This window comes from Fundulus heteroclitus, chromosome 3 (genome assembly GCF_011125445.2).
Source record: "Fundulus heteroclitus isolate FHET01 chromosome 3, MU-UCD_Fhet_4.1, whole genome shotgun sequence".
Classification (NCBI taxonomy): domain Eukaryota; kingdom Metazoa; phylum Chordata; class Actinopteri; order Cyprinodontiformes; family Fundulidae; genus Fundulus; species Fundulus heteroclitus.
In genome coordinates, this window is record NC_046363.1 from 6380882 (window position 1) to 6408089 (window position 27208).

General features: G+C 40.5%; 1 protein-coding gene across 1 annotated transcript in view; it reads left to right on the top strand.

The window, feature by feature from the left end:
* LOC105933119 (vacuolar protein sorting-associated protein 13B) overlaps positions 1–27208 on the top strand; it is a gene marked incomplete at both ends in the record, with an annotated part of 162027 nt that overhangs the window by 111790 nt on the left and 23029 nt on the right. The window contains 6 exon segments of the mRNA XM_012872506.3: positions 502–843; positions 930–1344; positions 1647–1784; positions 11633–12022; positions 25337–25539; positions 26665–26881. Coding sequence (XP_012727960.2) covers positions 502–843; positions 930–1344; positions 1647–1784; positions 11633–12022; positions 25337–25539; positions 26665–26881 — 1705 coding nt within the window.

Below are 27208 nucleotides of genomic sequence, written 5' to 3' on the forward strand. Positions count from 1 at the left end.
CCTAAATACATCACAGACTTGTTATCAGCGTATCAACCCTCCAGACCACTAAGGTCTTCTGGCTCCAGTCTACTCCACATACCTAGAACCAGAACTAAACATGGAGAAGCAGCATTTAGTTCCTATGCTCCGTTTATCTGGAACAAACTTCCAGAAAACTGTAAAAGTGCTGAAAGCCTGAGTTCTTTTAAATCAAGATTAAAAACACATCTGTTTAAAATTGCCTTTGACTGTTCTAGTTAAACAGTTTTACTGTTTTTAATGTTCTTTTTTGTTACTCCCTACTTGCTTTTATTCTATTTTCTATCTACATTTTATTATTTTGGAATATCTTAAACATGTAAAGCACTTTGTATTGTCTTGTACTGAATTGTGCTATATAAATAAATTTGCCTTGCCTTGCCTAACTTCATGGCTGACTTTAAAGATGGATACCTCTTTATTCCCATCTCTGGGACTTCAGTGTATGCAAGGCCTAACTTTTTCATTTTCTTTGTACAGGTAAGAAGACCGGACCAAAAGGGAGTCCATCAAGACCCTTCAACAGGTGGGGACTCAGCATCGCGCCATAGTGGGACTGGACAAGACAGTGGCTTTGGCAGTGACAGCGCCCACATTCGCATTGTCCAAATAGAGCAGCAAAGTGGGACCAGTCATCACTGCATCGCAAGGCCCTCACGCAAGTCCACCATCACTAAGAACCTCACCTTCATCCCTTTTGACATCTTTCTCACTGCCAGTAAACTATCTGTTATGACCTATGCCTGTTCAAGTGCCCCAAAAGCTCTCGCTACGTTGTCTGATACACCTAGCACACCAGAGAGGAAGGAACCTGAGGATAAGGTAAAGAGGGAAAAAAATCTTGTAATATGTTATTTCCTTTTACAAACAGGTGGCACTACTAATTGATTGTGCTCTGCGATGTTTAGGTGGGAAGGAGCATCCTTAATCATCCTGAGATCATGTCAGACTCTCCTCCAGTGTCAGCCTGCCCAAGCCCTGATCAAACCCCAGCTGCCCAGGGTTCACTTGCTGGGCTGACTGCAGACGACATCCTCAACAGCAACACCTCTCAGCCACCTTCTCCACTAATAAAGGGAAGCTTGCTCTCTCTTGACGGTCTACCCACTCCAACCCGCTCCTCAGCCCGCCAAGCCCTGGGTGTTACCATAGTGAGGCAGCCTGGGAGACGAGGGGCAGGGGACCAGGTGTTGGAACCCCTCTTGTACCTACAACTTGTGCAGCCTTCCGTTCTGCTTAGCTGCCACCATCGAAAGCAAAAGATGGAGCTGTCCGTGTTTGATGTGTCCTTAAGAGGAGTACCTTCTGACTACAAGTGCCTAGGTGGGAGAGTTTTTCTCATGATCATGTTTGGATGGTTTGTGTGCAAGATCTTGTTATCAAGGGTAGAGATACAACAATCACAAATGTGTGGCTTAAAGCTAAACACTATAAAACAACAAATTAGCTGAAATACGGTCAGCCTTGTTGTTATTTGCTGAATGTCTAACAGCTAATTTTGAGTCTTCTTCAACTCAGAAACATCATCAATTAGCTGTTTTCCTGGTTTATCTCTACCATTTTAACTGCATTTTTTTCATAAAGAGATCAAATATATATTTTTATGTCTGTTTTCTGTCATCCAGACCCAGGAAAAACTCTCCCAGAAACACTGGACTACAACGTGTACTGGCTGCAGACAGTGGCTGCAGAGGTTGACAGTAAAACAGGCGTCCCTCCTCCTCTGCTTTGCTTCCAGATCAAAGATTTCCTCAATGGACCAGGTGGGAGTTACACACCTTCTGCACATTCCTGCCAGCATGCTGCATCAACCTCACCCTAAATCTCATCTGAAGGAATAATATTAAATGCTGGGTAGCAGATGAGCAGATACCTTGCTTTGATACGCTCTAACATCAAAACCCCTGACAGTTAAAATAAATAACACTGATCATCTTAAAGCTATAGTTGGTAAACTTGCTCAGAAACACTTTGTTACACGGGGTAAAATCGTCCTTCCATCCTGAAAGTAGTCAATACATTATGTATTCAGAAAATGGAGGTTAAAAATCTTTCTCTGTGGGAGCAGCAGGCCTGTAAAAACTATAACAAATCCCTGCTATTCAGTTTGAAGGCCAGGGATTTGTCAGAGTTTTGTTCCTGCTCTCACCCATAGACGTTATATACTCACCCTCCTTTGTCCCACAAGGTCCGGGGGATCACCTTATCTATTGGTTGTCCCACATGTCATCATTCTGACTCGCACACTTAACGCCAGTGTGTGTGAACGTTGCTTCCTAGTTTTTGCTTGCTGGCTGTGCATACACACTTCTGGTGTTTGTGTATCTGATTAGCTTAGCGGTTACGTTAGCGGTTAGCTTAGCGGTTAGCCTTGATTGTAGCTCCGCTGCTCTCACCGTAGACTTTAAACATGGCTGAGAGTCGCAAAAAGGGAACCATGTTCATGTTAATGAGAAGAAGAGGAAGGCCTCAGTAGAAAGAAATAAGACCAGAGTGGATTTGAAAGATTTTTTTCCACTCGATCCCCCTGAAGAGCGGAAGAGCAGGGTCAGACAGTCTTGCATTTGCGTAGTTATTCAAAAAGGGACTTGAAGAAATCTACGGAAAATCACTTGCCCTAGCTTTAACACCGTGTGCCTTCAAACCCACACTCCAAAGAGCCAAAAGAACTGACTTGGCCAAATAGATAATAAGGGTCTAAGATTGGTACACTTAGCTCACACCCTACAAGTTACAGTATGCTGTGGGTCCGTTGTCGTCATTATTTTTGCAAGGTACCCCAGCAGGTTGGGCCCAGAGATTAGAATGATGCGGGTGGTATGACGTGGAGAAGCACGGAGAGGCAAAAGGCTTTAATAGTACAGCAGCAGGGCTTTTTATGCTCAATGTGATTTGTTTTTTTTTTAAATAACACTGAGCATTTTTATCCCAGGAAATCCGGGATGTGCTTCTCACTTTGAACCACAGGCCATTAGTTCCAGTGTGCCAAATGTGGATGTTTGCAAGTTTTAACTACGCCTTTCATATAGCTTGACTTGCTATTTTTAGGATGATATAATATCCATATGACCAGATTTCAGCAAAGCCTGTTGACCTTAGGGTGTGTTTGACATCTGCCCAACTACAACTGCAACGATTAAACGTGTGAGTGGGCTTTTGGGGTATTGGTTTGCGAACCCTTTTCATCCCTGTGAGGATTTCTTGGAGAGTGTGTGTAGGCGCAGGTCATCCTTCAGCTTACTGAGCTCAGGCCAGATGTTGCAAATACTTACACACTGTCACATTAATTACAGACAAACCCTGATATATTGACTGTCCTTCTTTCACATGCATACAATCATTGACAGATACCGTGCATATGTACAAGAAAGACTTCCAGGATGAACTCTAGGTGTTACAGATGATGGCTTCAATATAGCATTTGCATAATAGCTCTTCAGCATGATTCCTCTCCTTTTGTCAAGTTTGATCTTTAAGCTTTTCTGTCCACCTGAAATCACACACATCTCTCTTTGCAGCCCAGCTCTCATTCAGGACAGCAGACTAGTCAAAATGTCAATGTGTCAGATGACATGATGTTTTTATTTTTAGAACATTAGTTAATAAAGAAGACCAAAGAACACAGGTCAGATAGAAAGTTATGGAGACGTTTAAACCTGGGTTATGTAATAGAACAATATCCCAACCTTTGAACATCTCTGTTCAGGCTCTGTTCAATTAACTATCCTAAACTATAAATAGGCCACACCTATCGATACATACCCTCCACCTATACTAACGGGCGAGGAAGGAGACCATGTACCAAAAAAAGAAACAAAGACGCCCATGGTAACAGTGGAGGAGCTCCAGAGATCAACAGCTCAGGAGAAAAAAAAATGGCAGGGCAACTATGAGTCATCTACTTGTTTCCCTTTATGGGAGAGTGGCAAGAAGATCCTAATTGTTGAAAGAAGCCCATAAGTCCTGTTTGTCGGCAACTACAATATGGCTTCTCTGCAAACACATAGAAAGGGGTTTCATGATGACCCTGATGAGGGCCACAAGCCAAAACACACTGGTCAGCACATAAAGTTGTTTCCTAGTATTTCAAGGATTTCTGAAGTCTTCAAGTCACCAGATCTTTGACTCTCTCTACGCACCTTGGAGTTTGTAAAGCAAGAAACCCTTAGACTACAAAAGATTTGAGACTGGAGCAGATGTTACCCTACCACCTATAGAGCTACAATTAAATGTTTTAAACTGAAGCCTATTGATGTTAAAATGGCCCAGTCAAAGTCCAGACCTGAAACCAGTAAGGGATGTGTGGCAAGACTTGAAAAGCCTGTAGATGTGCAAAGCTGGTGGAGACAGACCTGCAACTGTGACTGGAGTGATTTTACAAAGCACTGAGCACTGAGATTTTTATATGCATAAATGTTAGAAAAGCATGTATCATTCCATTTTCACAATTGTGCACAATTTTGTGGTGTTCTTTCACCAAATGTCCTAATGAAATACATTTAAATTTGTGTTAGTTGCATAAAAAATAGCCTTTCAGTGGGTATAAATACTTTGTGAATGGTGAATATAACCACACAAAAAAACATAAACGATAGTTGTCTGTGTGTGAACATTTTTTCACACACAGACATTTTCGTTTTCTGAGTACTGAGTAAAGTGGAAAAACATCTATAAAATCTTTCAGGTGCTTTCCCTAAACCAGTAAGGAGTGCCCTGTCTTAGTGGTATTGTTTAGTTGAACTTATTCAGTGTGCATGCACACACAGACTGAAAACACAGTCCCAAATGCCTCAGACAGGGTCCAGGCTCCCTGTGAGGTTGCCGCAGGTCAGGCTCTGCTGGAAATACCTAAAATTGACCACATATGCTACTGGTTCTCCCTCATCCCCTCAGCCACTTAGTCATGCAAGCACACATTCACATACACATTCTCAACTGTATGTTGTTTAGTCAGATGACTCTCTGGAGGAGATACTTACCCTCTTCAGGGATGATGGAACAAAGGAAGAACTGGATAAAGCTGTGGAAACCATTAACTCTCTGATTTTCTTTTTTTGAAGAAGCCACTGATCCCCGTAGTTTAGGCAGAAGAAAGCTGAGCAGGAAGAAGCAGGCATCATTGATAAAAGGCTTCAGGGGATTGGCTGTTGGAAGAACCTAATTTAAAGATTTAGGTAACAAATTGAGAAAAGAAACAGAAATGTTGGTAAGGACATGCTTAGAGAGAAGCTGTGCAGTCAGCATTTTATTAATCTGTCCTTTCTGTATAATAGTCTGCGTGTTATGTGATGTGTATTCATCATGTTTGGCAGCACTACTTTAATTCGACAATGCTTCACATTTGATTTATTTCAACCAGGCACAAACAGAGAGCAGACCGCCATGAGGCCACGTCTTAGTGTGTGTTTACAGCAATATGCTCTCAATTTCAGCAGCATTTATTCTGAAGGACCAATCAAAGCAGCCCTTCCAAGGATGCTGAGTGGGAAACACTTGTAACATGTGTACTGTAAACTGGATGGTGTTTTAGGCCGACCCTCACTCAGCAGCCGCTCATCACACACGCGCTCTCATAAACACAGCTAATACAAATACACGCAAGAAGGAGAGTTGCAGCCTTCACGACCAAACATGTGCACGCATGGGGTGCACTGTGGTAACAAGCTTTCTGAATATTTGTATCTTTTTCTAACACAAGCGGGCATTTAGCGATTGATCACCACATGTATTTTATCCCTTTCCTTTCTGTCGTCGTTCTCAGTGAGTGCTGGAGATAAGTGCTGCCACTAAAGAGGCTAAAGATCGGCCATCTCTCTATGGAGAGGCAGCAGGTGATAGATTACCTCGAACAAATTGGAACCATTACTCTCGCGTGTCTCTGCTTCCCGTCAAGCAGTGAGTTCGTGAAAATGTTGTCAGTTACTGTATACAAGCATTTGCCCCCTCCATACCATCCAGAACGTCTTTAATGTGAGTCAGATGGTATCTGAGATATGTGGCATTGGCCTTTTGGGCTATAAGCCTTTCTTTTAACTGTGGGGTTCAGCAGATACCCCTCTAAATATTATCCCCTGTTGCCAAACACAGACATGGGCACATGCCCTTCACATATGGGCCCTGCGTTATTGGACACTTTGCCACTTGTTTCTGACTCAGGCTTTCTGCTGTCCTGGGGCAAGCATGAAAGTCAGCAGGAGAAATTAAACAGTGTGTGGGAATGAACAGTGTTTGTGGTGAGTAAACACACCATTAACTCACTCCAGGTTTAGCGTGGGGACGTTGCCACATATGACCTTGACAAAACGACACAGGGACCTGGTGAATAGTCATATATTCAGTCCCTCCCAAACACACATGCACATGAAAGTTCCACTTTCTCCAGCGGTAATAGAGACGGACAACTGAGAAGGGCCAGTGCATGATTCCCTGCAGCTTGTTTAAATTGATGGTTCAACCTTCATGATATGTGAACACCAATACATCTCTATACCTTTAAGTTTGGGCTGTGTTTTTCTCCTCAGAGTATCTAAATATATTTATTTATGTGATGCTGGAAGTCACTGTTCTGTTAAAAACACTCCTGCATGGCTCTCCTCACTGCTACTAAAGTTCTCACCTCTGAATGGTGATGAAAGTGAACCCATACAGAGACACTGACGTGTTTTTTTTTTTTTTTTTTTCAGTTTATAATATATAAAAAACACAAGTTTAACTTATGAACCTTCATCCACAAATTTGATTTGGCAGCTAAGCATGTAAGATGTTGATCCAGTAACTTGTTTCCCTTTTGCAAAATTTTGATATCTGTTATGTGTCAGCGTCAACTTCATTGAAAAACAAACTAATTGATAGTAGCTAAAAAGTTAAAAGAAATGAAAAAACACACAGAAGACTCAGATTGTCTATAAGACTAAATAAAGTCTTATAGACAATTATTTCTGAATGCTTTACTAACTTGCCAACACAGGAAGTGATAGACTACTTAAGTTTTAGCTTAAAACAGATATGGACTTACAATTTGGCTGTCTTGACGGCAGCCGTGATGATGTCCCGTCTGGAATTAGCAGCTCAGCTAACAACCAAGAAAATATTAGCTGCGGCTTTACTTAGCTACCCTTTTAAATCCCACGTGTGCCTTTAAGTAATAAAAATGTAAACGTGTGTGAGCGCTGGCGGCATGCTACGGCTGATTGCCTCATTAGCAGAATGAGCTATGTAGTAAACACACCAGAACTAATGGTTGCTACTGCCTTAGCATTACAAGAGCATTTAGCTTTGGGACTACGTATAAGGTAGACACAATTTAGCACATTTATAATGGCCCTAGAGAAATTTTTCATGCAGGTCAGTGAGAGGAGAAGGGAATATCCAGAAAAAAAGCTCATGTCGCAGACGTGAAGTGATTCTTTTACAAAACCAATTTGTAGCATTAGGCTCAGTGGCCTTCTAGCACTCAAGCATTAAGCACCACAACCAAAGTAAAATACAATTAAATAAACATTATTTAAATTATTTTATCCTTGACTAATTTTTTGCCCACACACAACATCTTACAGAAACCGTTCTGATGAACAGGATGTCCAGCAGGGAGAGTGAGTCTTCTGTCAGGGCTGACGAGTAGGGAAGAAGTTGCAGCTGGGCCAAGCATCTATTGGATTGGGACATGTAGTAGAGTGAGGAGTTGCGGTTTCAATGTCATCTACTTGAGGAAGTGGGCACAAATTACTTCTTCAACGTCATTAGGGGCAGCATCTCTCCTTAGGGAGTCTATAATACTTTAAGAGTCTTTCCTGCAGCAGCTCAGGACTTGCCAGGTTCAGACGACTAGCCTTGTTTTTGACTGGGGACAATCACCGGGTACTCAAAAGGCAGACCTTTGGATCCAAGGTTTCTTTAAAGATGCAGTATTTTACTCGACCAGTGAGATCAAGATGTTCACTCAGCCTCTGAAGAGCGCTGTGGACAACGACAAAGAGATCTGCTGCCTGTTAGGGTTTTGTAGTTCTGTGATGTTACGAGGATACCACTGTGAATCTCCTCCTTCCTGGGAGCTGTCATGAAAAGGGATTCATACAGTGCATTCTGAGATTCAGAGTCTCTTTTGTTTCCCGGTGCAGTTCAGGCCTTTTTTCCTCCCATTTCTGAGCTCAACAGGACACTCCCCAGTCAGAATGGATGGATCGGTATGACACATAGTTATACAGAAGGCCTCAAATCTGATATTTTCAGATCAGACGGAAGAAGTTCAGAATAGCGTGTCAAATCAAATTGCGTAGCAAAGTTTTTAGTAATAAACAAGATGTTGGAGGCAGAAACATTCTTCAGCTGAAAGTCTTAATTGCAAACCGATATGGACCACTGGGGTCTATCTGGGCGAGGAGACGACTCGTCTCCACTGACGGAGGTTGTTAAGGTCCGGTTCTCTTCTGGAGATATGCCTCCGACCATGTTGATAAGAACTCAGCCAATTCAGTAGCGCAGGTCAGGCAACTGGCACAATGGGTATAATTCATTGGTATGTCAGCTCACACAAGCAGTGACCATCTGGAATGTGTTGATAGCCTCCGTGTAACCAACAGGCATCCTCATATAAGTTTCCAGTCTTACCAAAACACCCCATGCTTTCCTTGTCTCTTTTGACGCTTTTTGGGAGGGAAAAAGCGCTTTAACGAGAGATCTCAGCTAGAATACCCAACAAAAAGGAATAATTATGCCTGTTTCCTTGTTGATCTCAGCTGGACAGGGGGCTTTAAAGATGCCTGATACTTAGAAGTGTTTAGCGATCATACATTGGTAAAGCAGGGACATCTTGACAACAAGATGTTAACATCAGGACAAGCAGACTGGGCCGTGACAAACAGTTCGCCTGACATTCTGGCACCATCATTTATGCCTTTTTTTGCTGGACGGTGACATCACATGGATCATTGTTTTAAAATCTATTTATCCCTCTGTCTCATAACCATGCCGTAAAGGGAGGTAAAACTGAGAAAGAGACAAAGTAAATGATTTTTAAACATGGGACCGAGCTTTCAATAAAATTTTCTGATATTAATTCCCAGCATTAACAGCTTTCTTCCTTAGTTTGCTAATAGTTATTTATTTAAATTAGAGGGAACCGCTCCAGTGATTTTATAGTCCTCTATCCTCTGTTAGAATCCATCTTGAATACAGAAACATTTTATTATGTCACCATGTCTATGATCTTCACTATATTTTATCCAATGTTGCGATCATTTTACCTGTTGTGGAAAAATACATTCAGCTGACAAAAAGAAGAAGCACAATACAAAGGGCTACTTCACAGATCCCATTAAAAATACTGTGAAGTAGCACTTTAGCTCCAATAGGAAGTTGCATATCAGATGTCAAGATTATCATTAGCATTGTTAGCCAGCTGTGGTTTATGGTATAATTGTAGAACACTTCATACAGATCGTTTGTATCTTCTCTGTCTCTGCAACTGTTTCTGTTTTCATATCCTGAACCCAAAGCGCTGCAACACGCTGATATTAAAAATGCCGGAGGCTTCTATTGTCTAAAATAACTGAGTTTTGTCGACGCCCCAGCAAGCACTTTTTATTTATAAGCTCTGTGAACACACCAGGGCAACTCAAAAACCTTTCCTTTCTTGGTTCAAAAAAGAAACTTAAACATAGATTCATAAGAGTTTCAAGCTTTAAAGGGCCCATAATAGTAGCTTAAATATAGTTTACCCCTCTGCAGTAGGTAGATCATGCTGTGAGACAAATGCCACTTTAACCAGAAATATCATGTCTATTTAATATTGCAATATTATCTGTCATCATGCCTTTTTACACACTTAAGTCACATAGGGCTGAGGCCATTACTTTATTTTTTCCCTTTTTACAATTGTAACAAAACAAGAACAAGTACAAAATAAATAAAAATTTATAAAAGATACAACTTTTAACAACCTGGTGCAGTTGCTTCGCTCTTACAGGTAAGGGAATTTCAGATAGGTAAAACAGGTAATAAATAATTTATCATCACTCTTTAGCTGCCTCATGGACTGGGGCAGTTGGGTGTTTTTTTTTTTTTTCACTTTTATTTTAAGGTGGGGCTGAAAGGAACTTGGGAAAGGAGGGCAACCAATAATCAGAACCAGGCCTCCATGTGTAGTGAGCCAAGGCTGCTCTGGCCCTGACTGGGTGATCAGAGACATATTTATGTGGTTACAGGGGGTTGATTAGGTGGCTGTTCAAAGAAAAGTAAAAGAGAGAAAAAAAAAAGCAGAATATGAAAAAAATTCAAAGGCATAACAGACAGAAGAGAAGAGAGGTAAAAAGCAGCATATATGCAGCTTATTTCACTGCTGAAACTCTTCTCAGTGATACATCAAGCAAAAATGATAAGCTACCTTTCACAGTATAATTCACCAACCATTCATCCACTTCCTCTCTACATTGAGCCTGGAATTCACTTCCCCTGAAATTAATGAGACGATTCTTTTGGTTTGGGTGTGCCTGCATTTTCTGTGTGTGCTCCAGTGTGCAGCTACCTGGGTCAGACAGAAGGCCTGAACCTCTTAAGATCCTTTTATATTAGTTCCTCGATAAGCCCATAAAGAACAGCTGCGCTAGTTTTCAGCTGCTTTCCTCTCTCGTGATCATGACCAAGTGGAAAAAGGGGGCTAATGGAAGTGGTGTTAAACGACGTTGAGTTAATTCCTGAGTCTCCATAAATTCCAGGCAAGTGTTTGAAGGCGGCATTGCCCCCAAAAGTGAAGGAGAGAAGTGGAGAGAGGTGGAGAGAAGCATCTAATTTATGTTGCTGGCATGAAAAATATATTTTCTTCTGTTGTTCTGCGCTGTCACGTTAGGACGTTACAGTGAGACAGCCAGTCACTCTGTGTGTATGTAGGATCCGAAGGAGAAGGAACACTGAGACTGGCTCAGCTTTGCATGCCAATTCATCGCATGCAGACTTTGAGATTGGAGAATAAAAGAAGAGTTCAAAGTGTTTTACAAGCCTCCGTACCATGTTGTTTCCCATGGGCTACATAGCTTTAGATCTGATCAGAGAGACACTCATGAAGCATGGCTTGTCCTAAAAGCCCCTGATGGATTCTGACCAGTTTATTTTTATCCCAATTTCAAGGGAAGGTTGTAAGCAGCAAGGCCCACAGCTTAGAGTTCAGTAGTGAATTCACTCTATTTCTATCCTTACGTTTACAGACATTAAAGTGGACTGCTTAGATTGCTGTTTAATTCATTTGAAACTTCAATAGGCTCAAGGTCTATTTCATTAGAAGTTTGTGTGGTAAATAAAAGTCCTTTTTCCAAATACAAAGACAGCACAAAGGGGATTTGTCACCATTGTTTACTACTGAGAGAACATCTTTTATTACCGTTCCAAAAGCTATGCTCTCTGTACTTCGTGATGCGATTTCTTTAAGATTCAGCACATCATAAATACAAATCAGGATGAGCACAAAAAAAGCCTCTCTGAAGAGTGTCTGATCAGAAGCTGTCCACCAAAAAGGGTTTCTTGGCAGTGCAGATTTTACTAACGCCATTAATTTAGTTTTACCCCATTTCCTTTCTCTAACTCTGCTTTTATTTCCTTTCTTTTCCTACCTATTCTGCAGCAGAGCTACATTTGGAGCTGTCCCGTCCCCTGAAAATCAGCCCAACTCTGGTAAAGCTGGAGCAGACCAAAGCCTACCTGCAGAAAGTCTTACCAAACTACACATGGGAGAGCTCCAGCAAAACACCGTCTGCCTTCTCCACTCCTCACTCATCTCCGAAAAAGAAGCCCCACCGAGCCTTTCCCTCCCGTGTCGACCCACACCATGAAGCCTCAGGCCAGGGTAAAGCCAGCAGGGCCAGGGCCCTGTCCTTCCACAAAGTCTCCCTCCACACCGCACAGATCGTCGTCGTCATGGAGACAGAAGCCTGTCCAATGAGGCCCAGCGTTACAGCATCAGTGTCGGCCATGACGGCGTGTCTGACCATGAAGTCAGGACCTCGGATAGATGGTAACTAAAATACAAATTCCTTTTTTTTTTTATCTCTTATGCTGTTTTCTTGCATTGTTTTTTTTTTTCCCTCAATCTTCTCACAAGACATACTTGAGTTCAATGTATCACAGCCTGAAATAACTCAGGGATTTAATGTGAAAGTAGAAACATTTTACCTCTTTGGTTCGAAGCAATTCGAAGAAATTGCTACAAAGATATTCTTGAAACAGAGGAAGCAATGTAAAACAACCCCACCTCATATGTCAGATTTGATCATTTCAGAGTAGCACACTCGGTAATGCATTACACTAAGCTTATACATATAGCATTTTACTGTTGTGTCACTCATCTAGTAACCAGATTAAGTTCTGGAGCCAACAGGAACCCTTCCAGGTCCGTCAAGCATCCTCCCTCACACAAGTTTAAAATGACAGGATTTGAAGGCCCACTGATGTATTTAGCCTATCCACTATAAAGCCATTCGTTTTCAAAATGTCCGTGAGTGGGTGCATTTACACGAGAGTTGTCTCTTGTGGATCTTTGTTAGTCAGCTGTGTAGCATGTGTTCAAACCTTCGTCTGGCTATTTTTGTTTTTTAAGAAATTCCTTGATGTGTAAGTCTGCTGGGAAGGTTGGCATCCCCTCCTCGACTCACACTGTAAATGATCAGAAAACAATCTGCAGTAATTCTTTCGGTATTTTCTTGAATTTTTATTTTATTTTATTTATTTTTATTTTTATTGCATTCTTATAAAGCCATCCTCTGGTAAAAAGTAAAGGTTTGTAAACTGTAACGTGAGATATTTGTGTTAGTGTTGGATGGTAGGTTGTTGTGCGACTGTGTGTATTTGATTACACTGATGTGGGAGCGTTAGGATCCCAGAAGGAGCTTTTCGTGCTTTTCTGACTGTGTGAGAGGAAGATGTTTGTTTTGTGTTGGGACAAAACCCTGCCTTCATCAGCACTGACTCTTATCCAGAAGGCATCACAGTGTTTCCATTATGACAATCAGAGCTTCTAATGCTAAAGTAAATGAAAAGGCATCCAGTTTCTCAGTGCCGCTGGGTGTGAGAAGCTAGCTGCAGCAAATCACATCGGATTTCTTATGTCTTGGCATCTCTTGAAAATTGAACAGCACATGGAAATAGAAGGATAAAAGGGAGGACTGAACTGACATGCTGCATGTAGTAGATAACAAGAACCAGTCTGCCGCATGTTTTTGCAAGAAGATGCTTTATACCTCAGTGGCGCTGAGCAAAACATCTTTTTTTGCTCGGGGTTCAAGGACAGAGCTGGAGCAGGGCTCTTTAAGAGGCTGCATCTGTTTTGCAGATGTTGTTAATATAGGGTTACATCAGATAAAATGGTTGTCAAAAATGTTAATTAAAACCTCAAACAATTTGCAGTTTGTTTACTCAAATCTGCATAACTGCACAGTGACACAATAGCAAGGGCTGCTGCCCTGCTCTGATTTTCACCAGCCTCTCAGCTGTCATTTGGGTTTGAAATGTTGACAGTGAAAAATACAGCTGAGTTTCTATTGTTTGTATTCAGGAAAGTAAAAAACTCTATAGACACTATTCGGCTAACATGAAAGCAAATCCTCTCCACTAATGTAAATTTAATCTGTTTATCGGGGTTGCTCTCTTTTTGCACACAATACAACCTTTAGGGGGTATTTGATAGGTCAGGACTATATAGAAAAAAAGCATATTGATAGAATATAAATCATATTGATCGATACTGTTATCAAAAAATTATAAACATATATTTTAAGTGCAGCCCTGGCCATTTTATGCTGTTGCTTAATGACCTGTTTTTAAAGAAAGAACACTGAATTCAAACACAACCCTTTATTCAACCAACTTTTTACCAAAACTGTTTTACTTTTTACCAAAACATGTACCAACACATGCTCTCTGAACTCTTTGAAGCATGGTGACAGCATTCCTGGGTCTGTGTTTGTGATTGACGCATGGTATAATGTTTGTAGTATTAAACTGCATCATGGGCTACAATACAAAAGTAAGGACAACTTTTCTTCTATTGGACTTTTTATTGACCCCTTTTCTTTTCTATCAAACCACACATCTATTGATCGATATATATTGTTAATAAATTATTGTCCTGCCCTAGTGTTTGATTTGTTTATAGTGAAGGCAGAAAATGAAGATAGATTGAACCTTTATTTTTATGAGCATTGTTTGTTACCATCACTGGAATAGAAAAGGAGTTCTGCTAAAACATCTTATTAATTACCCACTAACCTTGTTTATTACCATGTCCAGGATCATTCCCACAGACTGGCTCTAGTTTTCAATTCAGGTTACTGTTTCAGGTGAAAAATTCATTATTTATTAATTGCATTTATTCTGAACAAACATTATACTTACATACCTTTTAAGTATGTCCAAATGTTTCCAAACCTTGACAGCACCCATCAGAGGCTGGGCTTCTGATTAAAACGTTTAACTTAGTCAGTAACCAAGTCCTTGTACAAAAGTACTTCAAACACAAAAAATAGGCTAAGACACAAAAACACAAAACACAGACAAACTAGCTCCGCATAACAGAAGTGCTCCAGACCACTAGGGGGAGTGGAGCAACACCCATAGGCCGCCGGGTGTGGTCCCATGTGAGTTGGTTGGTGGTCGACTGCATAGACATTTTAAAGAGTAGACCCCGCATCGACCGCTACCACCTATGGGCGCTGATTCGATTTGTGGCCGCCATCTTGGGGTGGTTGGCATCTCTGCTCAGTGTAATGTGTTTAGCAGGAGCAGTGAACTGTTAGCGCTTTTATTCAAGCAAAACTCGCCCAATGCTTCATGGATTTTCGCTCGTTTATTTTTCGTTCATGCAAACCCTAAACATACAGCGATACATATATAAAGATACATTGTATTTAAATATTTTAAGTGAGGTTCACTGTAATATAATGTTATGTATAGATCATTTTCAAACCAGCCTCTCATACATTTTCATATATATATATATATATATATATATATATATATATATATATATATATATATATATATATTAGGGCTGGGCAACGATTAAAATATTTAATCGCGATTAATCGCGATTAATCACATTGCATTTACAAAAACCAAGAATGAATTCAAAAGTAGTGTAAAGAGCACTTTTATTTTAATGTTCTGCTGCCATATGAACAAAAGTGTTGTAACATTTGTAGCACTTATTTTATACTGGATATTTTCAACCCATCTATTGAATTTAGTGCACTAGTTGATCTTTTCTTCATAAGAGAACAGCAAGCACTGCAGCCAAAATATGGCCTTTTTTGACCTGCTGTATATTAGCCAGTCCCTAAGCTTGATGTATCATGAAACTGTTGACCTTTTGGGTTTTGTGGTTTTTATTTTATTATTACAATTAAATAATAATAATAATAATAATAATAATAATAATAATAATAATAATAATAATAATAATAATAATAATGTTATGTTCAGTGTTTTTTCGCTAATCCACCTCTTATATATTTCAATCCTTATGTAATTTTGTCTGTGTTGTGTGCACCTGCCTGTTGCTTTAATCCTATAAATTTCCCCGTCATGGGATAAAAAAAGGATTAGCTAATGTTATCTTATCTTAAATAACACTTTTTAATATATGTACTGGGTTCTTTCAAGGTCTTAATTACATGTTATGTGTGGGCTCCAGTAACATCCATTCATTCATCCATCCATCCATCCATCCATCCATCCATCCATCCATCCATCCATCCATCCATCCATCCATCCATCCATCCACTGATCTACCTGGATGTTCCCTGGAGGACTGAAACGCCTCAGTCAGAGACATCAGTCTGTGGGTCTGTCGGGGCAGTGAGAGAAGTTTCGTCTCCTCTCTCCGTTTCTGGGGCTCGACGTTTTCATGTTTTTTCACGTGCTTAGATAAATTTGTTGTGTTTCCACTGAAATGAACCGGCTTTTTACAAAACATACAGCTTGATTTCATTTACGGTATTAAAATAAAGCCAAACGGTGCTACTTCCCCTGTTCATGTTTTTTCGCTGCTGCGGTCTCTCTCAGCTGTTTGTGTATTAAGTTTGTGTGAGAGCTGAGTGGGCGGGCCAGGCTGAGCCTGCGTGCTGATTGGCTGACGCCGCTGAGCCATGTACGAGAGGGGAGGGGGAGTAAAAAAGTAAAATAAAAAATGAAAGATTGGGGGAGGGTCTGTGAACATTGTCTTTGTTGTTTAACATTTGCTTTGTGTAAGTCAAATAAAATATATTACTTATACTAGAAGGATTAAGGTTATGAATTTTACATTAAGGGTGACATATATGTCTGTCCTCTCACGTAGGCACATATATATGTGCAATGTGAAGCAAATGTGTCCAAATATACAGGAGTTTGGTGAGAAAGATAAACAGAAAAAAACCTTGCTTGATTAGTTTGTTCGCATGTTTTTAGAGGGTAACGCAATATTTCAGACAGCTGAAATATTAGGTTTTCATTGATAGTCCTAAAAATGTATTTTTCTCTTTTTAAAAGAAGGAGAATGTTGTCGTCACTATTCCTGTATTGTGTCCTGTTTTACATTAGAATTCAGGTTTAACCAGAATAATAAGCTACACTCACCTTTTCAGGAAGCCATTTTCATGTCTTTTCATGTCAATAATACAAAATTATAAATAAACATCTGTTGGAAAACAGTGTTGGATGACTGATATCCGTCAGATTAAAGTAAACATGACTCAATGAAGACTTTGATTCTCTCTGCGATTAAAAAAACTACACGAAACAATGTAAAAAAAAAAAACACCACAAGACCAATTTTCCTTTATATATTGAGTAAAGCATTAAAAATAAAGCAACGCATGACATAATTGTGTGTCATTTTCCCTACATGTTGATGAGAAATCCTGAGAAGACTGGAATCTGCAGGGATCTACTCTTTATATATGTCTATGGTCGACTCCCCTTAGTGGTCTGGAGCACTTCCGTTATGCAGACCTAGTTTGCAGCTTTTCTTGCAGTTGTTTTTGCTGCAGCATTTTGCCTGTGCGTGTTTAGTGTGTTTGTGTATCAGCATCATTTGTGTTTGCAGCATGTTTGTACTTTGTCTGTCTGATGTCTTTGAGTTTTTCATTTCATTGGTTTTGTGTATTAACCTTTTTTTTGGTGTACTTTGTGTGTTTGCAATGCGTTTGTACCTCTCGACCACCATAATTTGATAATTAGAAACTATGCTTCTATTTAGAAAAACATAACTAATTATTTTATATCCAGGGTTATTTCTCTTGTTCACATTCACTCTTACCTTTAAAACACGGAGCCCGGTTTATGTGCTTGTCCCAAAAAACAAGAGCGCAAATGACGAAGCCATCAGCTAACAATTGTTTAGTACGACTCACTTATTTCACACTTTCACAGTAACCCAGCTTTACCTGCCTTAGATTCGGACTTTTGTGACTGGTGCTAGCTTGTTGCAACACTGAGTGTTTAAAATACACAAATAAATTACAAAGTGAGAAGTTATAAAATAAATAACTAATTCTATGTTTAATTGTTTATGATACAGAAGATAAATGTTGCTGCTCACTGCTGAGTTCCTGAATGGGTGTTTATCACATCTGCAGCCTGACAGGTTTTATAATTTTACACAGAGCCTCAGTGTTTCTGTCTATTGTCAGTCAGTTTCTATTAAAGGGAACTTCAATCAGCAGGCGAGACTTGTTTGTCAAAGGCTTTGCTTTGTTAGGGTAAGTAATTAGGTATAATAAAAAGAGTTGCAGAATTTTCTGGCTTTGTTTTGTCATATTCAAACTGAATCTCCATCTGTTTACCCTAAAATCAGTAAATCAAACTGGATCGTAATTAAGGGCTGAATCATATTGTGCCGTATTGTTTTCCATCGTTGAATCTAAAATGACCCAGATCGTTGGCAGCATGTCAGCATAATGATCGTATTGACCACCGACGAGAGATGCACAACCCTATTGCAAACATATTCACGTCCACATTTCATTTATATTGTATGTAACAAACCAAAAGAGTTTAAAACTGTGAAGAAGGAAAAACATTATTTTTAAACAGTTTATACAAACAAAAGTCTGAAAAGTGTGTAACATTTCCATACAGCCCCCTTTACTCTGGTTTCCTTAAATAAAATACTTTACAACTGAGTGTATTCCAAAGTCACTAAAATAATGAATATTGTTTAACTGCCAGTATAAATCGAGCTGTTCTGTGAAGAGGTTTGTTAAAGAGACTAAAGGCTCCCACATACTCGGGAGTACTGTATGCATACTGTGAGCTTGGTGGACTCCGCGCTGACTCTCTGCAGACCTTTTATCCTTCATAGTCGACTGTACTGTAGCCTACATTTCTCGTGGCAAATTCGTTCAATTCCACCCCCTTTCTGCCAGTGGGACGAAGAGGAACGGATGGTAAAATGTGTGATTAGCTAGCTGAGCACCTAGAGCCGTTTCTTTTCCAGCAGGCTCCCACCTGTCAGTGAGAACAGAGAGGGACTGTGATGCTGCGCGTCCTTGTGACCGCCTGCTTGGAGCAGCTCAGAGTATCAAGCTCGCTGTCACATATAAAACAGTTTGATGTAAAGACATTTTGCCTCCCTGAAGTTTATAGTGACACCACATACGTGGTTGTAAAAATTGAGCTCTGCATGTACCTATATGCGCAAGCCTCTGTCCGCGCAAGTATGTCGGGGCCTTTAGTGATCAAACACCATTAAGAAGCCCAAGGGTCACCGCAGACAGGTCCTGGAGAAAGCTTGTTAGTGCTGTAAATTAGGGTTTGATTGCTAAACAGATATTCCAAGACATGGCTATCCACCTCGACTGACAACAATCAAAGAACTGAATTTCCATTAGGGTTAATAAAGTGTCTGTCAGTCTATACATACATACAGTGCTAACTCTTGAAGAGCTGCAGAGATGTATAGCTCAGGTGTGGTTAGCTGTAGATCCCACAAATGGTCCACAAATCTGTGTGGTAAAAAATAAAAAACATTAAAAGAAGTCTATAAGAAGTCACCTTTTATGTGTTAAATGGAAATGAAATAATAACCCCACAGAAAAGATGGTCATGGGGAATATCACCCTGTGGAGATGCTTTTCTTCAGCAGGGACAAGGAAGCTGGTTAGAGTTGATGATGGCTGAAGCTGAAACCAGGAAGATTCTGGAAGAAAACCTGTTAGAGGCTGCAAAAGATGTGAGACTGGAGTGGATATTCACCCTTCAGCAGGACCATGGCCTTAAACCTACAGCAAGAGCTACAGTGAAATAGTTTACATCAAAGCACACAGCCCGGAGCTTAAAGCAATGGAGAATCTGAATACAAATGCATGTCACACTTTTCATATATTTATGGCAACATTCAAAATATGAATCATTGTCTTTCCACTTCACAATTAATCACTACAATCTGCCGGTCCAGTCAAATAAAATCCCAATAAATTATACTGAAGTTTGTGGTTGTGTGTTAAATGCGTACAAATTAATCGGTATGAATACATTTACAAGGCACTGAATATATTTGGTTTCTGAATATATAGCTTCTCCCTGTGAGGCCTTCGCCAAATAATGTTTTCAGATTTACTGGCATTGAGGAGGACAAACCGTCTCCAGTTGCACAGCCTGGTCTCTGGTGACAATAGATGTATCTGCTGACATTTAGCCTTAACTGCACCAACTCCATCACTCACCACTCATTATACTCCATTCCTAAAAAAAAGATACCAGGATATTTTTTTTCCACAGATAGAGGTCAGGATTGTGTTCACAAAGGTTGAGCCTTTGAGCTGGCATTAATAAGTCAGCGGGAAGTACCCCCCTGAGAGAGGCTGTGCATGAGATGTTAGACAGAATGTAATACCACTACTGCTGCTACACTGTGCATCACTGCTGCATCTGCTGCTCCTCAGTGGCAGGCTGAGACTGATGGGTCAAAGCCGCCCTCAGGCTCATATTTTTGTTTAAGGCCTAGCAAAGGAGGCAAGAAGAAAATAGGGGCTATGTATGAGATACTTCAAGCAGTGTTATATATTTAGTTGGAGAGAATGAAAGGTTTAATGAAAGAATGGTAAGAGGAGAATGGTAGTCTGATAATAAAATATATGGGCTACTGAGGGAAGTATATAAGGTTAAAAAAGGGAGACAATGATATGAGATACACAGGGAAACAGTGTACTACTCTGAGTCTCCTCACTTTATGTCATTACAATCACCCCATTCCAACCTGGCTTCATCAGCAACATCCATCCCCCTCGGTCCGTGCAACATCTGGGGCTCTGTACCTGCTGTAGCAGCCCCTCAACCAGGGGACAAGATGGAGAGAGCAGGGATTAGGTTGACAGTGAGGTGTGTTACCAGATCCTGTGTTAATGAAAAGCAAGTGGAAGCCCTGCATTCCTTGCTCCATCCATGGCCCACCACTCCCTAAGGTAGGGGGGCATTTATAGTTCAACAGAAGAGAGGAGGAGGGTGGGCAGGAGAGAGAGAACAGATGTGCATGAAACAGGACCTACCCTAATCTCTTAGCTCGCCGTCTTACTGTGCCCCTGACTTCCTTTTAACACACGCACACACTGGTGTTGGTGCACACCATTTGGAAATGGACATGTGCAAAGCTTTTTCATTGGTGCTTTGCTTCTGTGGACCCCCTGCGTTGTGCCTCAGCAGAAATCTAAAGAAAAACTAGTTTTGTGAATTAACATAAAAGCTGCCTATTAGTTATGGCCTGCTTGTTTATTTCAAATTGCTTTTTTTCCCCGACGCAATGTTTTAAAATTACATCGATTGACATGATGGCATCGCTTGTTGCTGCAGATTTGTCCGATGCACATCCATGATGCGAACCTCCAGTTCCACTACATCCCAAAGGGTATTATATATTGGATTAAGATCTGGAAAATATGAAGGCATTTGAACTCATCACTGTTCAAAAAAACCGAGAAATCTGAGCTACCTGATTTAGTGCAGTATTAAGTTGGAAGTCACCATAATAAGATGGGTACACTTGGTAAAAACCCTGATCATTAGTTTATGCAGAATAAGATAGATATTCTTTGACTTTTTCCTTTCTTGGTTTGTTTCTTTGTCATCTATTCTAGCCTCACGTTTAGATTTAAAATCTACAATTGAACACATATCTGTTCTGCATATTTAGCTTACACTTGGCTCATATGTTACTCATCACCAATCATCAGGTCTGCATTTGTAATTGGCGCGATGACACACAGTTTCCTGCGCTGTGCCATTTTGGCTGACAGTGTCCCCTTCTACAAAACCAGTTTCCTCTAGTGTCCTATAGTGGTCTTGTGGTGAGTGAGCAGACTATTTCTGTGGTGAATGACAGTATATTACTGCCATTACTCTTAGCATCTCAGAAGGTCTTCAGGGGCCTCTACTAGTTATGTAATGACTCCTTTAGGTTTCTGCTAATTGATACCAGTGCATGGTGGGGTGTAAATCAGCCAGGCAGTGGTCAGATAACGACTGCCAGGGAGAAACCGACGCGGTAAATCTCTCTCCCGTCCTATCTAATCTTACCCGGGTGCTTGCCATAGATGGATTTCACTTTGGGATGATTTCCAGCCACCCTTTTCCCACCACCCAGAAGGTTTCTCCGCTGTTTTATTGTCAATGAGAGCCTTCAGGGAATATGTACATGTACGTTTAACTTCTGATAAGCTGCTACATTAGTCGTGCTGGTGTGATTTTTATTAATTTAAAATGTAAGCATAAGTTTCCCAGAAAACTAGTGAAAGATCCAGCAAAGATTTAGAATATCACATGCCATCGTGATGCATTATGTCTACTAGACATAAGACCTGCTGTAACCCATGAATGATGCATTAACTAAGAGTAAGGGAGCAGCTTACTCCCTGTTTCCTGCCTGTGCTACCTCATGGGGTATTTGGCACTCCTCCGATTCCTAGACTTCCACTCACTATTCATAACGTGTTTGAGGACAAGATGCTAAAGGTGTCCTCGCTTTAGCAATATGGTTATTTCCTTCATAATTATTTCCCTTTGCTTTTGTCTATTTGTGTGTCTTTGCTGTAGTCTGTAAGCAAACATTTCCCTGCATGGTGTGGGAGTTCATGGCACCAAAAAACCCTAGTCTCTTCAAAAGTCTGATTTATTCTGGAATTGCCGTCGTCCTCCTATAATCGAAAAGACATGCATATTAACGGTTAGGTTTACTGTGGATGCTTGGCTGCCATTTGGTTTGAATGTGTCTGTGCATGGTTGCTTATGTTAGTTTTGGCCCTTAGTTGAATCTGCAACCTGTGCATCGGCTCCATGCTGTCAAAGTCTTCAAATCTGGGAGCTGCAGACTGAGTGGCTACAGAAAATTGATAAATGAAGATACTTTACAGGGTGACAAGCCCAAAGGAGTTACCTACTCCCTTCTCTAATACTTTTGCGATTTGTCTTTATGTCTTCACATTCACATCACCCCTTCAAAGTGCACCAGCCATGTGTTTTGGTTCTCTGCACATCGTTCAGGAGAAAGCTGGGGTGGTACGTTGGTCATAGAAAGGAAAAACAGATATGGGAAGGATGGAGAAATTTACCTCTGACTATTATTTAACTTGGAGGGAAGAATAAAGTTAGAGAGGAAGGGATTCCCCCCCATTAAACCCCTCCCAGCTTGGTTGATTATGGAGCGTGCTGGCTGCTGCTGCTGCTGGCGTTAGCACCAGGATGCTGCGGTCAACTGAGCTGTAAATGACGCACAGTGAGACAGACAGGAGAAAATGTTTTGCTGCTCATTGCGTGTTGGAGGGAGACTGCACATGTGTGAGTATGTGTTTCCACTTGTTCACCTGGGTGTGAAGTCTGTTTGTTTTTACATCTGCATGTACAGTACGCGGCCATTTGGATGTACTTTTCTGTGTTTACTCGTGTGCCGCTGTGTGCCTTCACTAAACCTAAACCTGCTTATATATACATTTGTTAAAGGTTCCCGATTAAACGAGCCAGTTTGGGAGTTCCCTCGGGTTGTCTAATAAATCCTGCCCATGAAAATAAGCCCAATGTCCAATAAGTAACCTAACAATTCTGCCTGTGCTGCATCACCAGGAGATATTAACAGGTAAACTGCCAGCTTGTATCAACAGTGTTTTTCCTGAGAGACGTGAGTCATCCCAGTGTAAGATTTCCCCCAGATTGTTTTATACAAGCAAGGCCCTCTTTCACTGGATCAGTCCTGTTGTGTTAGTGCGCTCTCATGTTTAATAAGATGTTCTGAGTCAATCCGCCAAAAGCCTGGAAAGATCAGAGTATTCCTGTGTGTCATTTCATAATGTCATACATCACTTCTTTCTAAAACCCTTTAGTTTTGTCTCTCACACTTTTTCCCACCATCTTTGTCTCTATCTGTTGATCTTGTCATTTATCACCTCCTTCCTCAGTTCCTCCATATACCTTTTCCTGCTCCCTGAAGCCCTATTTTTCCTCTTCTTACCCCAAGTGAACCCCAAGCCTAGCGAAGTCGCTTGTTCCTGAAGACACTAAGGTTTAGCCACATGATGCATATCAGTATAAAAAGGAACCTTTTGACTGGCCCTTGAGGGCAACCCGTTCAGGTTTAACAGATGTTTTCCTAATTGGGGGCCAATTTCCGATCACTGATTTCGGAAAGCTCTGTTCTGCTGGGGCCAATTTTGGATAGTACAGATTTTTCTATTGCAACTCAAAACACAATAAATACAACTTTTCCCAACTTTCTAGACTTGAAAATGTTTATAGGAAAATAAAACAAGGATTTCTCAAAAATCTGACAGATCTGTCTCCGAGATATCTGTACAAATTAAAGCTAACTAAAAAGGATTACAGCATATGTCACATACTTAAAAGATGTATTTCTTTTACACATCTAAAAACGCAACAGATCAAAAAATATCAAATGTTTTCCTACAAAATGATCAGCTGTATCCACCTTAATATCTGAAACGGGAAAAAAAAGATTTACAACTATGTATTAGATTGGTGAATCATTCATATGTTTGCTGTAACTATACAGAAGATTGCTTTCTGTTATTAATCATTAGTTATTTATTTTAGGAGAAGAGAGCATTACACAGTTTGAGAGAGAGCAGTTGGTATTACACAGCTCTGCATTCACACAGGATATTACAATGATTTCAAAAGGTCTGGAGGATCTCGTATTTGTGATTGAATGGATTAGCATGATAACATGGTTAGTATTACTAACCAGTCTGTGAGTATTCTCTGTTAACCCTTACATTAACTGTGAGATTTCCTAAAAGATTCCCAACATTTCTATAATCTTCAAAAGAACGAAGCAGAAGAACTTTTTGATAAAATGTTCTTCTCCCTGTCATCTGTAGCTGACCTACCTCATTAGAAAACACTTTTCTTTCTAAAAGCAACCTACAGCTTTTGTGCTTTTCGTGTCATTCTGAAAAAAACCCACTGTTAATGAAAATAGGTAAGACTGAATTCTCGTCCTCCAGTAATTTCTTCCACTCTGAAGAGTGTTGTTAGCAAGTTGATCTTCCTTTCGACAGTCCAGTGCTAACATATTCTTCATATTCAGATGTCTCTTTATATACTCTTTAAAATTATTTTTTTCTGGAAGACTAACAGGACATTCATTATTTGTTTACTTTCTTTACATTTTTCCATCTCTGTCTTTGGTGTAGATATTTTTTTCTTTTTTGTTTCTTTTTTTTGTTTTTTTTGGAACCTTATCTTTTGCAGGATATCTGTTAAGGCTCCCTGATATAATTTGCAAATTCACAACACAAGTTACCTCTAAAACATGAAGTCGGTGTAGCCTCTGTTTTGTTTGACTATCCCAAATTTAGTTTCAGGAAAGTAAGTGTAGGATAGTATTAGTCATCTGTGAGAGAAGGACTCTCCTTCTGTGTTTTTATTTGAGCAGATACGTTCTCTTCTGTTAGCAGCTTGAAGCAGTTTCAGCCTGCTGATTTATATTGCCAGATGAACAACCTTCAGCCTTAGGACTACATTTGTTTTTAATCAGAATGACAGAAAATCCTTTAATCCCTCAGTTTGTTACCTTCTGATTCCTCCTGATTGAGTAGATGTTTAGTTGTTTCATCCAGTGCTGGTTTATTCTTGTCATTCTAGGAAATCAATTATCCAGCCAGGTTCTTGTATTTGGACTACATTGCTAACACAGAACCGGTGCTGTAAGCTGTAAAAACAAAGACAATTACTCTTATAGTTCTTTGTTGTTTGTTTTTGTCCAATTGCCAATTTATTAACAAACTGTGTTGGTTTCCATACATGTGTTGTGTCAAAAGTCAAAATCTGAACTTTCTATTTTTCTCCTCAGACCCAGTCGAGTCTGCCTCTCTGCTGCTGACAGTGAAAGATGCGCTGGTGAAAACAGGACTAGGGGACCGGGGCCACGTGTTCCTGGGACCGTTTTCCTGCAGCAGCTCCCTTGAAGTTCGGTGGTGCCGGCACAGCGGCAGTCCTGGACCAGAGCCCGGCCCTCCTAAACTGCTTCTGGACCTGAAGGGAGGTCTGCTGCAGGTTTGTGTGCCTATGACATCAGTTCATCTCCCTCAATCATAGGATTTATTTCCCAGCCCAACTTCAGCTCAAGGGGTTTAGGGTTAGATCAGTGCCTCTGCACCTGGTAGAACGTGAGAGTGAGTGAGAGTCTCTCACTAAATGTTTCTGTGAAGTTATTCAAGCTAGACCACTCTTCTTCCTAAATGTCAATCTTGAATCACATCTACAAGCTGACAACTCCTAAATCTGATGCTGTGTTTTATTTCAGCAGTGGTTTTGGTCTCCTTAGGACTGAAGCGGTGACTTCTTTAGTTTTGAGTCACATCTTCTGGTTAAGTAGTGGAATATTCTAAATCTATTTATAGTGGGAGGTTATCTTATGTTCCTTTTTCCTGTGAGAAGTTACATAATGCACACACTGAAAAGTCCCTTTTTCAAAGTGCCTAAATGTTCACATTTTTCTCTAAGTAATATTCCACATTACTTCTACAGGGGGAACACCCTTGCTCATGTTCAGGTTTCCGTAATGCTTTTATTGCATGTCCATTAACAGGAAAATCACTTCCAACTCAACACTTAATATGTAATCATACATTTCCCTTTCCAAATGTTACAGTTTGTGGTGTTTTGATCAATTGCTGTACCAAAACCACTGGAATTCCTTCCGATTTTTTTTTTTCTTTTAGGGCTCTGTTTCCAGAAACTTGGGGAGGAAAAAAAATCCCCAAATTTTCCTGTTTTTAGAGTTTAGTTACAACCAACTCCTGCAAGTTACTAAGTGGTGGACAGCGCTGTGTGTGAAGTCCTTGACTCAAAGATTCCTAACCCTCGGTTCAGGTCTCAGGCACACTCACTGTGCAGCATATGGAGGGGAATGCCATGGGTGAATGAGGAGAATATCAGGCTGTGTTGTGTAATCTCTGTGAGGTTTTGAAAGGGTGAGGTGGAGGCCAACCTCACTTCTTGACTTCTTGCTGTGGCAAAGGCTTTGATGCAGCTCATCCGTGTTTTATGAAAATAACTATAAGCCTGGGTTCTTCTGTACCTTTGATCAGGAGAACTCCCTTCCCTACGCCCGTATCTGGTTTTATATGTTGGCATTCCTTTCACAGACAATCAACTCTCTCTTGTTCTTTCAAACAGGTTTTTTGGGGCCAGGAACATTTGAACTGCCTGATGCTGGTGGAAGAGCATCTTCGTAATTACCTCCATCTCCACAGAGAGGAGTCAAACAATAGCTGGTCTAAGGGAAAGGCCTGCCATACCCAGCCTCCTCCCTCTCCGGTAGCGCCCTCCCCCAGGACAGAGCACAGCTCAGATGACCTGCGCACTGGAAATTTTCAGTACATTCAGGACTCAGGTAAATATTCCCACACTAAGCAATAATGGGGAAGTGCCTTGCAAAAGCATCCATTCTCTTTCAAACTTTTCATGTTTTTAATGTTATAACCACAATATTTTATGTGTTTTCTTTGGATTACATTTTATGAAACAACAAAAGGAGTAAAAATGTGAAGCTGAAGGAAAAAGGGCAAATGGTTTTTAAGAGATGTTCAGACAACATCAATTGGCTTTAGATCTAGACTTTGATTGGGCCGTTCTAATATGGATGATTATATTTTTGTTCTAAGTAGTTCTGGCTGAGTGTGTTTGAGCATTGTTATCCTGCTGGATGGTGAAGCTTGGC